The sequence below is a fragment of the Odontomachus brunneus genome, unplaced genomic scaffold (assembly GCF_010583005.1).
Source record: "Odontomachus brunneus isolate Ranch 3 - 2012 unplaced genomic scaffold, Obru_v1 Obru_scaffold_013, whole genome shotgun sequence".
Taxonomy (NCBI): domain Eukaryota; kingdom Metazoa; phylum Arthropoda; class Insecta; order Hymenoptera; family Formicidae; genus Odontomachus; species Odontomachus brunneus.
In genome coordinates, this window is record NW_022639463.1 from 1,817,678 (window position 1) to 1,832,608 (window position 14,931).

General features: G+C 41.6%; 1 protein-coding gene across 1 annotated transcript in view; it reads right to left on the minus strand.

Annotated features, from left to right (window-relative positions):
* Positions 1–14,931, minus strand: part of LOC116840939 (homeotic protein ultrabithorax-like) — a 93,792-nt gene that overhangs the window by 52,971 nt on the left and 25,890 nt on the right. The window contains 1 exon segment of the mRNA XM_032808301.1: positions 101–142. Within this exon segment, the coding sequence (XP_032664192.1) occupies positions 101–142 (42 nt within the window).

The following is a 14,931-nucleotide window of genomic DNA, read 5'->3' on the forward strand; positions in this document are numbered from 1 at the left end:
GGGGGGGGGGGGCATAGGGGAGGAGGGACGAGGGATGGAAATTAGAGAATAATCGAAAACAATAATTCGCGGAGAAAGGTTCAATAAAAGCAAAACTCACCTTGCAACCATGTCCAATGTGGCTTAGCGATATTATCCTTACCTGCAACAGAAAGGGAAAAACCTGCGTGAAAATCGAGGTAATTTTTCACCCACGCACATTTATCTACGCGCGCGCAAGACTCCACGTCGCACGTTTCGCTTGTCTCGCTGACGAATCGCCCCAATCTCCTCCGATTGGCGATGCTATCGGCGTGATAACGTCGTTGTTCGCGCAGCCAAATTATTACTACGCTAAAAATGAAAAAAAAAAAAAAAGAAAAAACGCCCGGGCGCGGTTGTATCTCACAGCTCGATGGCCCGGCTCGTTTTTCTGGGTATTATGAACTGTCGTAGGGCGAATTATACAATCGTGATAGCGCATTGTTGCCGGTGCATGCGCGCATCTCACGGCCGCGGGCCGCCAAATGATCCAGAACACCATGGGGAATTGGTTCAACGGCGAGGAGGGAGGGAGGGAAGGAGGGCTGGGAGAGAGGGTGGGTGGTGCGAGAGGGGGAGGAATGGGACCGCTGTTATAACTAACCGAACTGATCTACGACCTGTTTAGTAGTTCTATATCAGCGCTACACCATGCTCCGCTACACGCAATCGAATCGCCTCTCCTCTGCCGATAATATCTAACTTAAGGACTGAACCAGGTAACCACCACGCGCTGGCCCGTGCACGCACGCGAGAGAACGCACGGCCGGCATACCACTTTACACGTGAGCAAATATACTCGATATGATCCGGCCTAGCGAGAAGATAATGCCGACGATAGAAGATTGCGGCAATTCAGCACGTGCGGCGCTATCTGCGAGCGCGGAAAAGCGAAAAAAAAAAAAAAAGAGAAATTGCGACTGCTCCGTGCCCGAGCGCTTCTGCATATTCGACCGTAGACAGATCGTTTCATATTTTTCAAAAGTAATTTATATTCGCGCGGTAATGCATATTCGCGACACACGCGCTCCATTGCTGCGTGAAATTTAGTAGCCGGGCGATCGACGTTTTTCATCAGGAGCGCGCGAGATTGTTGTCAAGGTGAAAAACAACAATGGCCGTTAATAGTTTAATCCCGCTCGATTAATACGGGGGGGTGAGGGGGGGGAGAGGGGCGTATATGTGTGTCCTCCTTGGATCTCTGAATATATGTAAATATCTATTTATCGACGTAATAACTCTGTGCTGATTGTGGTTGCCGCGCCGTGAAGGGCAATTAGGGCGAAGAACCCGGCGCCTATCACGTTAGCCAGCGAGGGAATAACACCAAACAAACAACCTATTAAACAGATAACGGGTATCTCGCGTGTCGTGTCTCTTGCGCGCGCACGCTGTCGATATACACATATATTTGTTCATTTAGAACAATCCCCTGACCGGGTCTCGATGTGGCGAGGCTCGCGATGGGATCGTAAATCGGTCGCGAAATCTCATATTCCCATCATATCGCGCAGCGTCTCGTTCTTCCGCCAGTCCAGACGGTCCCAGCCCGATGAATTGATAATCCAAAGGGATTCCGCGTTATTGCTTCCGTACCGGCCGTGCCGGCGAAAATCTGCAGACCGGTGACTTACGACACATTGGCGGTGACTGGTTATTAGATTATTGGCGGTATCGACAGCTCATGCGTTGCCGGTATAGGATTGGAGAGCACAGGTCGGCGGAGAACGGGATTCTGCTGGTGATGGTGTCACCGGAGGTGGCTCTCTCGTACGCACCGCGTACAAATAGACGGGGTTCGAGGGGGTGTGAGGGCGGGGGAGGGTCAACGGGGGAGGGACGGTGGAGGTGCTGCAGTACGGTGAGGCAAAATGGGGAGACCATGATAACGATAACGTACGATCGGCATTAGCTGGCGGCTTGCTGCGGCTGATGGATGCGCTAATTATCAGCAAGCAGGAGTTACAGTGCTTCCGCGTATGCGTCCGTGCGTACGATAACTGTCTGTTTTCGATCAGAACCTATGCGAAAAGTGTCCGACCGGAAAGAGAGGAAAGAGAGCGCTGCCTGTGGAAGCGCGCGCGCGCGCGCGCGCAGGATATTATTTAACAAGCTGCGCACGATATCGGGAATCGCACGCAGGGGTGTTTCGCACGCCGCGGTTGATAGATAATGCACGCATTCCGCGGACGCGCTCAAAAAGCCCCCGGCGTTATGGCAAATATTTCGTGAAATACCGTCGAACGCGTCGGAATCCTAAATTGTTCTCGAGACAATTTTCAGCATCACGCGCTGACCATCGGTCGGAATTACACGAGAATCGGTGCCCCGTAATGAACATCGCGCTTGTTTATTTAATGGGAAATTCGGTGGAGTCATAAAACTCGAAGAAGGGGGTGAAACCTATTAAATTTATGCTTTTGGTTTACCCGGTCTGACGGATCGCAATGCCCGCACGCGTCGACCTCCAATCCCCATCCCCGTATAGCTCAACGATTCCCCTACCCTCAGACTCGCCATCTCTGCCATCTACTACCCTCTACCCACTTCCACTATACAGGTCAACCATCTCATTCCCTCTTGTTCATTTCGGTTCATTCTCCCGGTATTTCTCTCTTGTTCTGTCTCGCTCTCTCCCTCTCCCCCGCCTTCCCCTTCGCTCTCTCACCCTCGCTCTGTCCACCCTCCCGCCCCCCTATCCCACCCCCTTCCCTCTTGCTTTTGCAACTGTGGCGCATCGTGTGCCTGTGTTTATCCTATTGGTAGTCCAATGTAATCCAACGGAGATATATTCTGCTGCCTAGGGGTTTCGGTCGGGGATTCGTGGTTCGCGCTGCGGCGCCCATCGTGACGGACAACGACGCGTCAGCGTGTAAAACGTCGTCGCAATTCTGCGGCCAGACTGCGCGAAATGTGCGTTTTACTGGTTATCGTGCTGAGCTTGATATTAGTATGAGCGCGCGCGGACCGCGGCGGACAGCAGCGCGCTGTTAAACTTGGGACATTATTTTCTCCATTACTCATTTTATCATCGTAAATCATCGCCGCGATAAAACGCAAAGTACGCGAAACGAGGGCACGCGCTATGAAAAATTAACACCCCTCTCCAGCGCGCCGGAGGATCTTATAACGCCTGGTAATCGAAGAATCTGGCGGAGGAAAAACGACCGTCCCATTTTATCCCTTTTGAATCCTTCTAATTACCAAATTTTCCTCGTCCTTAATTTAGTGTTATAATTGCTTCCTACCCCTCACAAGGGTGCGCCTGGTAACACGTCGCGGCTCGTGACTACCACCCCCTGCGATCCCTTATATCCGTCCTCGTCCCCCAATATCTTCTTATACAAGGCTACGCCTTCTACAAACTTTACCCTCCCTCTTCGTTCTTTATCGCGGTCCTTGCAAAGAGGGTGATACATCCTCCCTTAACGTGCATTTAAATGACCTCGATAATTCCATTGATTGGTACTAACCGGCGAGCGATAACATTATATCATTCTGCCATTTTTGTCCCGCGTGAAATTTGTAGATAATACGCGAGAGAATCATGTTACGGCGTGTGTGAATTGCTCACGAGGGTATGTAGTTATTAACCGAGAGCAAAGGGAGAGAAGGAAAGAGAGAGAGAGAGAGAGAGAAAGAGAGAGCTAGAATATATCCAGCGTGTATATATGAGACGAATATCTAATTATAACTTCATCTGTAGGTCAGAAACGCACTTAGTATCGCGAATAATGTGAAAAGACGGTGCTGCACGTGCGGCGCGATCGGTTAGTTGCGCAGTCACGTTTCTGGCCGTTTATGTTTGTGCAACACCGCCACCGTACGTATTGCGAGTACGTAAGCTCGAATCGTTTCTTGTGTCGCCAAACGCGTCCGCCAATAATACACGCAAAACGTTTCTCGTCAAAACACTTGATAGAGTCGGTGCCAATCGCACAAATCCGAATTCCATTCTACTTCGAAGCTTCTGGGGATGCTATATTAGAAAATTTTATGGACGAAATAATAATACCTTTCTCTGTAAAGTTTACATTGTAATAATTGCACAGAATTGCAAATGTTTTTAATGTTTGCGCGATGAAAGCACGCGCGAAAATAAATAGAAGCATTACTCAATATGTGACGAAAGCGAGAAAAATGTTTAAATGTAAAATCTCAAGCTGTCAGTTAGCGTAATATTTGCCTAATCCAAAAGTTCCGTAACTTGTATGCAAAGTGTGGATGCTGCAAACAGAATAATTCTGAAGAACATTGCTGTACTTTCGCGTCTGAATTCAGGAGCTTAAGAATCCGCAAAAGTTTGCAGAGAGATTTCTAACACATGCGTGCGTGGTTAAGTTCTCCGCTGAGTATGGTAAGACAAAGCAACGCACATTTACGCAAGTCCTGTATATACAAGAAATACGTGAAAATACGTGATTAGTGACGATCGTCTCAGCGTTATCAACCATTTTTCGAGTTCGTCGTCCACCTCAGCGTCCCCTTAACACTCTGCAAAAGCAGACACAGCACATAAATGTAAATCGCGCGAAGACTATTATTATAAAAAAAAGTTTCGATATCGTTCTCCTTAAACTTCTGCGGGCGTTACTTGCGTTATGTAGAAACTCGCTGCGCGAACCTATCCTATCTCCATGGCTCGCTCTGCGTTGAAATAAGTATGCCGAAACTCGGGATATATTTTTGTCTGCCGGCCGAACTTTCAGCCGTACCATCGTGGATTCGGTTGCGCGCTTTGGTTTACACTATACGCCGCGGATATACGACGGCCGACAGCGAAAGAAACGGAACCATCGGTGATCCATTGGTGAATTCCGAGCCGGAATGGAGGCGGCATGTTGAATAGCAACCGCGCGCTTCTCCGCGCGTACATGCTATGTGGCAGCGGAGTTAGAATAAAGTTGCGTTTACCTAGTCTTCTATGTAGCGTAAAGCATCCAGCCACGCATAATACACCGCGACGCTACGGCGATATTACGTCGAATGGCGTATCTAGAAGTTGCGGTACATAACCCCCGCACGAACGCCGCGTGTGTTTTAAATGCGCGCGAGAATACATGCGCGATAAGCTGTGTGCCAAAATTATGTCGACTCTTAATATCTTTAATGGCCCGCAATGTTTTTATCGCTCGCTTCTTTCGCTGCCCGCTTCTAACGTTTCGCTCGATGCGGTTTCTTTGGTAGACGGCGTCGTTCTCCGCGATAAGTCGACACAGCTGTGCCGCAAAGAAAATGATAAAGAAGACGCCGCGTCTCTTCGTAATTTTTTCAAGAAAGAAATCTAGTTAGAGATGATTTTTATCGTTAGATATCTGAATACTATCGTTTACCTCGGCTCGCTCTACTTTCTCACAAAAATTGCGGAGGAGAGTCACCCTGTACATAATTTTATATGGATGTGCGCACATCAGACGTCATATATGCTCTAACAATGATTCGTTGTTCTTATTAGTCTTTTATAAGCAATTATATTAAGAATGTTATTGCTCAGCCATATCTGAATACTATCGTTTGCCTCGGTCCATTTTACTTTCTCACAAAAATTGCGGAGGAGAGTCACCCTGTACATAATTTTATATGGATGTGCGCACATCAGACGTCATATATGCTCTAACAATGATTCGTTGTTCTTATTAGTCTTTTATAAGCAATTATATTAAGAATGTTATTGCTCAGCCATATCTGAATACTATCGTTTGCCTCGGTCCATTTTACTTTCTCACAAAAATTGCGGAGGAGAGTCACCCTGTACATAATTTTATATGGATGTGCGCACATCAGACGTCATATATGCTCTAACAATGATTCGTTGTTCTTATTAGTCTTTTATAAGCAATTATATTAAGAATGTTATTGCTCAGCCATATCTGAATACTATCGTTTGCCTCGGTCCATTTTACTTTCTCACAAAAATTGCGGAGGAGAGTCACCCTGTACATAATTTTATATGGATGTGCGCACATCAGACGTCATATATGCTCTAACAATGATTCGTTGTTCTTATTAGTCTTTTATAAGCAATTATATTAAGAATATTATTGCTCAGCCATATATGGCGTTTGACTACTAGCAACAGATACCAGCGACGCGCGAAAAAGCAAGTCCGGCCGCGAATTGTGATTATCATTTGTTCGAAAATTTTCGCTGAGACGGTGTTGTCTTCGATAGAAACCCGAGCATAATGCAGTGCCATCGAAAAAAAAGAGGGAAAAGAGTAAAAGAACCGCGCCGGGACAAAGTTTCTTCGCGCAATGTTTTATTTCCCGGCTGCAGGCGGTGGAAGAGTTAATGCCTCGCATCTACCGCCGGTCGGCAAAGATATACCGAAGTAAGTACCGGGCGTTAGAAGTAGAAGTGTATAAAGGGCCGTGCCCAGTCACCACAAACTTCTATTCTCACCCCCCGCGCCACCCCGCCAGAAAGGGTTCGTAAAAGTTGGGGACGCTCGGGATATTTACGCGTTATCGTAAACTGTACGCGTCTTCTGGCTTACCCTGGAATATAGCCGCGCCACCTCCGGCTACGCCAGATACAGACCGCTTTCATCCAAGATTATTACGCTACCATCAAATGACCCTATCGGTTCCCAAAGCTGAGCTATACTTAAGCTCGGTTATATTATAGAGTGAGCATACGTGCGGTGCTTATCAACGTATGTACTGCTATTCGCGATATTACCGATATCTGGAATCTGTATTAAAAAAAGAAAGCAGAAAGAACTGTCGACTTATATATCACGGACAATAAAAGGATTGCCGGTTGCAAGCAGAGTTCGCCGCTAGCTTGGCGAATCCATAGCCGTAATATAAGGACAACCAATTTTTTATGCAGGAATCAAGTCTCAGAGTTATGTAAAAGATTAGTATAATAACAGAGATATTTCTGGTTGATTCAATTACAATTATAGTTATTTTTGGCACTAAACATATTTTTTGGTTGTTTTAACACAAAAATAGTTATACTAATATATAACGCGGAAATAATTATACTAACATTAAGTTGTTATCACTAATGTTATAGTAGAATTTAATCGAAAAATAGTCTTCTTGAGATAATAATTTACAATTATTTCTCTATGCGATTAATAGTTACAAATATCAAACATTTGTTCTCAGTGTAATCAAGATATTTATAAGAGTTGGCCGTGAACAGATTGATAATTGCTTTTGCATATAATTTCCTTGCGCACGTGCACGAGTAAATTTGCTTAGTAATAGTTCAATTATGTGTAGCAAGCTATAAACTTGCCGAGTCAGAGATTGTCAATCCTTTTTTGTTCGAGTAGCTAGTTGTTTACCTATGTAGAGGTTATCTATTAAAGCATACAATAGCCAGTAACGTTTTAATTGTAGGAGAGACATGAGAGTTAAAAAGGTATGTTGTATATATTTATATAACGTAAATTGTAGACGTCTTCTTCCCCACCCTAAGGAATAAGCATTCCTTTCCTAGAGTACGCTGTAGCTAAACCCCTTTTCTTCGGCCGTAATTATCCTACCAAATGAGCACATTATTTTACATACTAGGGAGACTAAATTAAATGAAATCGCACGTGGCGCTTCTCACGAAATTACATTAACAGAGTAACATTCGCAAGAATTGTATGCGCACCATAAATTGATCGAGTGTATTTTCGGGAATAACGTAGATACTGTGAACCTACTGAGTATATTGAGATCGCTTCTTTCAAACAGGATAATTTGAAAGAAACGCCCCGGCTATTTATACCGAAAGAAAAATAATGGTTAATCTCGCTAAAATTATAGTCATTTTCGGCGTCAAGCGTATTTTTCGTTATTTTAAAACGAAGTAGCAATATATACATAAAAGTCTATCATCATTAACATCATCATCACTAACAACGCTTCCCACAAGAGAACGATTTTATAGCATACAATTCAAGTCACAAGTATCGAACACATTTTTTTTTTTCTCAATGAATGCTTCCGGAGGGAGAAGGTTCGATTTCCTTGAAGAGTTGTCCACGTTAAGTATCATCACGCTCGCATGTTCGCGCAATTAGCAATGTAAATGCCCGTCGATCAGTTAATTAGCGTCTTGATAAAATTCAATGATGTGGACGGAGTAATTAGTAGACGGACCTCTTAAACGAATGGCCACTGGTCAATTACTGACAACAAACTGTCCGTTATTTCCGTTACTTTTGATCTCTCTCTTCCTGTAACGTTACTATACTATAAATAACAGAATTGTTTCTGTTATTTTCAGCAGATTGTCCTCATTCTAGATACACAAAGCTTGACTTTCTGCTCAAATATCTAAACGTGCATTATTAATGCAATATTCTGTGACAAGGTGCAATCATACAAATTTATTACCTTAGATTTCATAATAGATGAATTGCTGATGTATCAGGAGATTTGTTTTACTCACGCGAGACACAAACAATAAGTCACAGTGAGCGATACTACTCTCATTGCTGTCTTGCTAATAGAATAATTGATATCGACCGATCACATCACTTGAAACTCACACTTAGATCAAATCTTGCATTCGAAATAATACAGAATCTGAAATAATCCGACACCGACAAAGCGCCATGTCGCTTACTCGCGCGGCTAACTGCGACTAGCTCTTCACTTTTAGCTTTCAACGGCTGTACACTCTTACTATGCCGCTAGGATGTATTGTCATTTTGACTCATAAGAGAACCCGAGGTGTGCCGTTAGGAACGGAAAAGCCATGTTGAATTCAAGTATGGCCGTAAGGGTGTTTCCCCATGGAGACGAAAAGCCTGCCCTCTTTTCTCTGTTCGAAAATATCGAACGCCATTCACGACATCCTTCTTAGCAAAGCCATAATATTGAAAGTATTTTATATTCTCAACAATGTTAATATGAATATTTAATGTTATATTATTAATAATTTAGATTCTATCAGATTTAAAAAAAAAGGATATCGAAAAATCGCGAAAAAAACATTTTTTTTTTAAATAATGATTACAAAAAGAGAAAAAATTTCAAATGTATTCATAATTTATAAATATTTAATTTTATTTTTTGTTTAATATGTCTCCGATATATCTGTAGTGTTTTTTAATTATTTGATATATTTGTCTCTATAAATATTGCATATGTATATATATATATAATAATATATTACAGAAACTTTCTCCTTTCTGCCTCGAGCAACTTTCCTTCGTATTGCGTGTGATATTATCGACTGGTAGTTCTTCAGAGTCCGCTATAGTGTATGAAAAACTGTAGAGATGGCGCTTACATCTTCAAGCCACACCCGATACCTCTTTTCACCCATACACATACCCAGCATGCTATCGAAAGCTTATGCGATAATAAACGATCCGATTACGTGTTCACAATTTTTTCACGTAAATTTAGCACATGAAATATTTTACGAAAACCAGAATAAATATCCTCATTCAATAAAAATTTCATCGTAGAGGAAGTTCTATCAAATTAATTTATTGCACATTTTTGTATTTCTAATTTTTGCGAAAATTCAAAATTATGGTTTGCAAAAAACACAGTTGATTGTATTTTTACAAAAATCTAGAAAGTCAAAAACGTTTGAATATAAGTTAACTGTGACAAAAATTAGTGAGATAAATAATATAATTTACGGAATAATAATATTATGACAAAATTGTTATACAAAAGTAAAATTGGACATAAGAACCAAAGCTCTTATATTTCTTGTTTGTGTTTTCTAAAGGTCAAATGTGAGGTGGATACGAAAATAGAGCGTAGTATTTCGGTGATTTCAAGTAGATTAGAAGTGGAGAAGCCTCTAGATTTCGACGTGTTCTAGTAGCGTAATGACGTCATTAATATCGTATATAAAAATATCTTGCATTTGTTAGCCGCCCAGTTTTTTATTGTATTGACAACATTGGAACTCAAATTATCGTATTGACAAAACAAGCGATAATAGTTATTGGTTGGAATGTTTTGGCATATTTGATTTGTCCACCAAACTTGACAATATCAAACTATTAAGCTGTTCGATCGATACGGTACGATTTAGGAGATACACACTTCCGAACGATATCCGAAGATCCATCGATGACTTGGTTGCCTCTAAGCCACTAAGTTACCTGGCGCGAGAAAATCCATGCCCTGCCCAAAAGGTGGCGTAAGGTTATAGAAAGTAAAAGGATATATCTTTACGCGATTGAACGTGTACTTTTCCCCCTAAACGGAGCTCGAATTTTGTCAACAAGAAGAGGAAGAAGGAAATACGAAAAATGTCTGTATATACCTGATCATTGCAATTGAGTGTGACATATCAGATTTTATAAAGAATAATACGGCCATAAAATGACCGTTGACTAAAACTGTCCGAGATATTTTTAATCTCGCCTTACAAGCGATTGCTATGCTACTTTGCGATTCCCTTTAATGAAGCAATCCAACGTCGCGAAGGTTCGCCGAATGTCTTCCGATGTCGATTAGGGCAGCGAGAACTCATTGACGAAATCGCTTAACGGAGGCTGTTATAGGCATTTTTTAAACCCCCGCGGAACTGCGGCACTTTCAGCTTGTGACGAAATTAGGCTGTCCATAAAATGTAATATTATCTTTAGTTGGGCGCCCTTCCCTGTTCACAGCCTGGCAGTAACCATAACTTTTCGTGGGACCGTGTGGCGTGACGCTGGCTATCCACTCGCGCCCAGAGCTCTCTCACGCATACCAAACTTCGTCCGCAATACTAGCTCTGTCCTTTATCTATCCGCATTCACACGCATCTACGCTTCTTCGTTCCTCCGTCTCTCTTTTTCTGCTTCCCCGTCTCTCTCTACTGCGGTACTTCATTAGTCTGAGCCAATGGCGCCAGCGTTCACCTTCCTTTATCGATGAACTTACCTTCAAGGTCGGTTCGAAATTTGAGCAAAGCATCTTGATTGATCCAAGGTCTCTGACCTTGCTCTTGATTTCTCGTATATATTTACGTCGTCTCAGATATCTTATCTATTTTTATGTAATACTATCAATTTACATTTCTTAGGAAAGATTGAAGATTTCCGTGACACTAAAGTTTTTAATAGAGCAATTAAAAGAGCCTTGGAAGATTTATAGGGACTTCTTTCGTTACAATCTATTTTTTAATTCTCATTGACGACCACACAGAGATATACGAATATATCTATATCATGTATTGCAATAAATTTAATTCAAGATAAACATCAGACTAGTAGCGTCATAGCTTTTATGAAGGAAATTGAAAATCCAACAATAAAAAAAAATTGAAACTGCCAATATTTTATATTTTTATTATTATTAAAAATTTGTATCACGGGGCAGAACTATGTCGGGAACTAAAATCTACACACCGACTGTATTCCAACGCATATGTGTGTGTGTGTGTGTGTCTGTATATATGTTAAATGTTAAATAATTAGATTGGCGTAGCGAATCAATTAGATTGTATCGAAAAGTTAATTCCCAAATTTTGAAGTTAATTTCCGCTAATGGAGTTGGAGTGGAAATTTTGAAAACGGCTGCTCCTCGGTCAGTGATCCTCATATCAGTCCTTGACCTTCCGTAGGCTTTGCTACCGGCTGGTACACACGAGTACTTTCGCCACTGCGAATCACTTCACTGCTTACCCTTCCTCACCCTTCGGCATTTCGCGTCGCGCAATTAACGCATGTGCGCAGGCACGCACGTTCCAAAGGGACTGGCTACGACGATAAATCGCCGATGCAGGCTCCGGGGAGATTTAAAAACATTCGCGCCCGTCGCGATGCACTATGCGTTTTGCGCGTTGGGTATCCATGTGGTGCACGTTTGGAGTATCACAGCGAATGAATTACTCCGCAGGGTAAATCAAATCTCTTATCGAAACACTAGTTTTTGTTTCCGCTGCTATTTGCCGTCTGATACTTATTGCTCAATGATGAAAGAAATTATGGCACGTCAATTTGTTGGCTCCGATTCAAACAACCGTCTTGACCGAGGGCGAACACGATTTGCGTATATGCGTCTTTTTTATTTAATGTAAATAATTATATGTAAAGTGCGCACTTTGTGCAAAAGTCCAACTTTACGATCGTGCTCGCCGATTCTCCGGGATTTATTACCCAAGTGTAACAAAGTCATAAATATGGCTTTAAAGGATACTGCTTTAAAGGTACGGACCTTCGGGCCGATTTCGTGGATACACGAACATAGTATAGAACACGTCTGCCAGATGGCACGATACAATGAGCGGCGTAGTATTTATCGGATTTAAATGAAGGCTCGCCGTGTAATTGCGGCGTGATGCATCTGGATGATTTGCGAGCCGTCTAAAGCCCGCCTTCTATGTGTACCACTCCGCCGCTTTACTTCGGCAAGAAGTGATTCCAGGTACACCTCGGCTATGTTTGTTCCTTTTCTCACATATCGTTCCTATAATGGCGAGTTATTGCGTATGACGCTGAACGCCCGGCGAGGCAATTCCTACCCTAAGGTCGCGTCAAATTCTCATCGAAGTGCTGCTCATCGGTTAATGAAATCGGCGAGATCACAAGTGACGCGTCATGAAAAACGCGGGTAATTCTGTATTAGGTAGTTCAAATGACGTAACTATAAATTACGAATGTGTATATATATATATATATATATATATATATATATATATATATATATATATATATATATAATGAATTCGTAATTACCGTTAATTTACTATTAAATTACATCCAATCGTCACGAGTCTACGTGTATTTATGCAGCGTTGTTTCTGCGTAACTTTTGTACAACACTTGCTCACACCTTTCGGCGCAATCTAATCACATAGCCTCCGCTCATTCGTTATTTATGCGCCGAACTTATGTAAATAAAGTGCTAAATATGACCGCCGATGAGTTTAAGATCGAATCCTACGTGAAGGTCTTCGTCCGAGGTCTGAAGATCCGGTTGAAAGCGGCCGGAGAATCGTGCGAGCCCTTTGATGTCGTGGCATATCGGCCGACCGATCGGCCGACGCACCCCTATAAACAAGGGTTACTCGAAAGAAATCACAATAATTTATACTGTAAGGGCTCGAGCGGCGATCGCGTGTCGCTCGGTACCTACCTACCGTGTTCCACCTATGCATGCATATGTGCTTGCGTTGTCACGTGACCCGACTATTTTCGCTTCACGCAAAGGCGAAGTACATTGACGTTCTCGTATTAAAATCAATTAAGCGCAAACGCGTCTAACATCGCGCGCATAAGGCCGCGAATATTGCGTAACCTAACTCAGACCTAATCTATGCCGGTATTCATAGTCCGATCTTATATTTAAGATCATCTTAAGTATTGTCTTAAGATGTCATGAATCAATCACAAAGCAGTATTCGCATCTTAAGACATTACTTAAGACGGTCTTGAAATAAGATTCGACTATGAATTCCGGCCGTAGACAAGCGTCTCGTCAAACGTGACGTTTGAGGATCAGCGAACAATATTTAACGGGAACAAAATTTCAGTGATCAAGTAAATAAAATGTTACATAAATATACAGATATGGGGAGGGACTTCAATATAAAATTATTTATTGCATAAGACATTTACACAAACAGAACAATATTGGTTGTTATCAAATACACAATTACAAAACAGGAGGGGAAAGAGAGGACGGGGGGAGAAAGAGAGAAAAACAGAGTTAATAGTTCGACAAAATATAATTCCAGTAACGTAAAATTTATTTGGCAACGTACTGGAATTCACATAAAGTTTTATAATATATATAAAACGCATAAATGTGTGGGAAAAACTCTTGGATATTATGATATTATATCTTGAAGAGAAAGAAGAATTTAAGTCAGTTATTGGTATAAGAGTAAATACACGCAATAAAAAGATAAGAAGGTAGGTCGTAATTAACCTAGCTCGTATATAAGAGTAATGCGAAAGAAAATGTTTGAGAATACAAAGAGCGTGCTTCTCAACGTTAATGAGAAGAATTATTGCATGTTGGCTGAGAGATGTAATCTAACACATGTCTATATTATTCAAATAGTAGTGGTATGCCGCTTATGTATTTACATTGGTGTTATGTTACATCCTATGTGCATTTTAATTATAAACGATCAGGTTTATCGACCTCCGTAGGCGGGATTAAAAAAATTGTAGATATATATCGGTATAAAATATATATAAAATATGATCGGAAATATTTTACAAAAGAGCGGTATGTCAAAGAGATATTTATAACGTTCTCGATGGATACAACAAACTGCAGTAAAATATACAAATTATTTAAATGCAACAGCACCATTACTCGCACCTCACCCGATTCGAGTAAACAGTGTAGTGCAATCGAGAATATGAAATTGCATCATGCCGTTCTCAATAAAAATTTGCAACCACGCCGATGTAGATATTATCGCACACTCGGAATATACAATTCTGGATTTTGAGAGATATGCGCGATCAAACGTTATAGATGGCGGAGCTTCATTTGGATTCGTAGGCAAACAATATTTTTACTAGAACCAAATGAACTGTCAATTTCGTCGACACTGGAGTACTGCCAATTCTTCTGGAAGACGACCAAGTTCTCTTACAAAATATGAAGCTCATTCAAAGTATTCCGTCAGCCCATTAAAACGCACGCTAAGAAAAGCAATATTTATTAAACTTATTTATGAAAAAAAATATATATATGTGTGTGTGTCTAATATATATATATATATATATATATATATATATATATATATATATATTGATGTAAATTATTACAAAATTAAATAACTATTTTCGACGTAAACTCTCGTGAATAACGCGTCGCTTTTTGCTCCACGTAGGTCAGCAAAAACTGAATTTACGGGCGAGGCAAGTGGATTATTCAAGCGTATGACAAAAGGCAAATGGTATTCCTGTTAAAGCCCTATGGGTGCCGCGTTAGCATCGTGCTCGGGGTGGTCCGACAAGTTTCTGCAGGAGGAATGCAACGT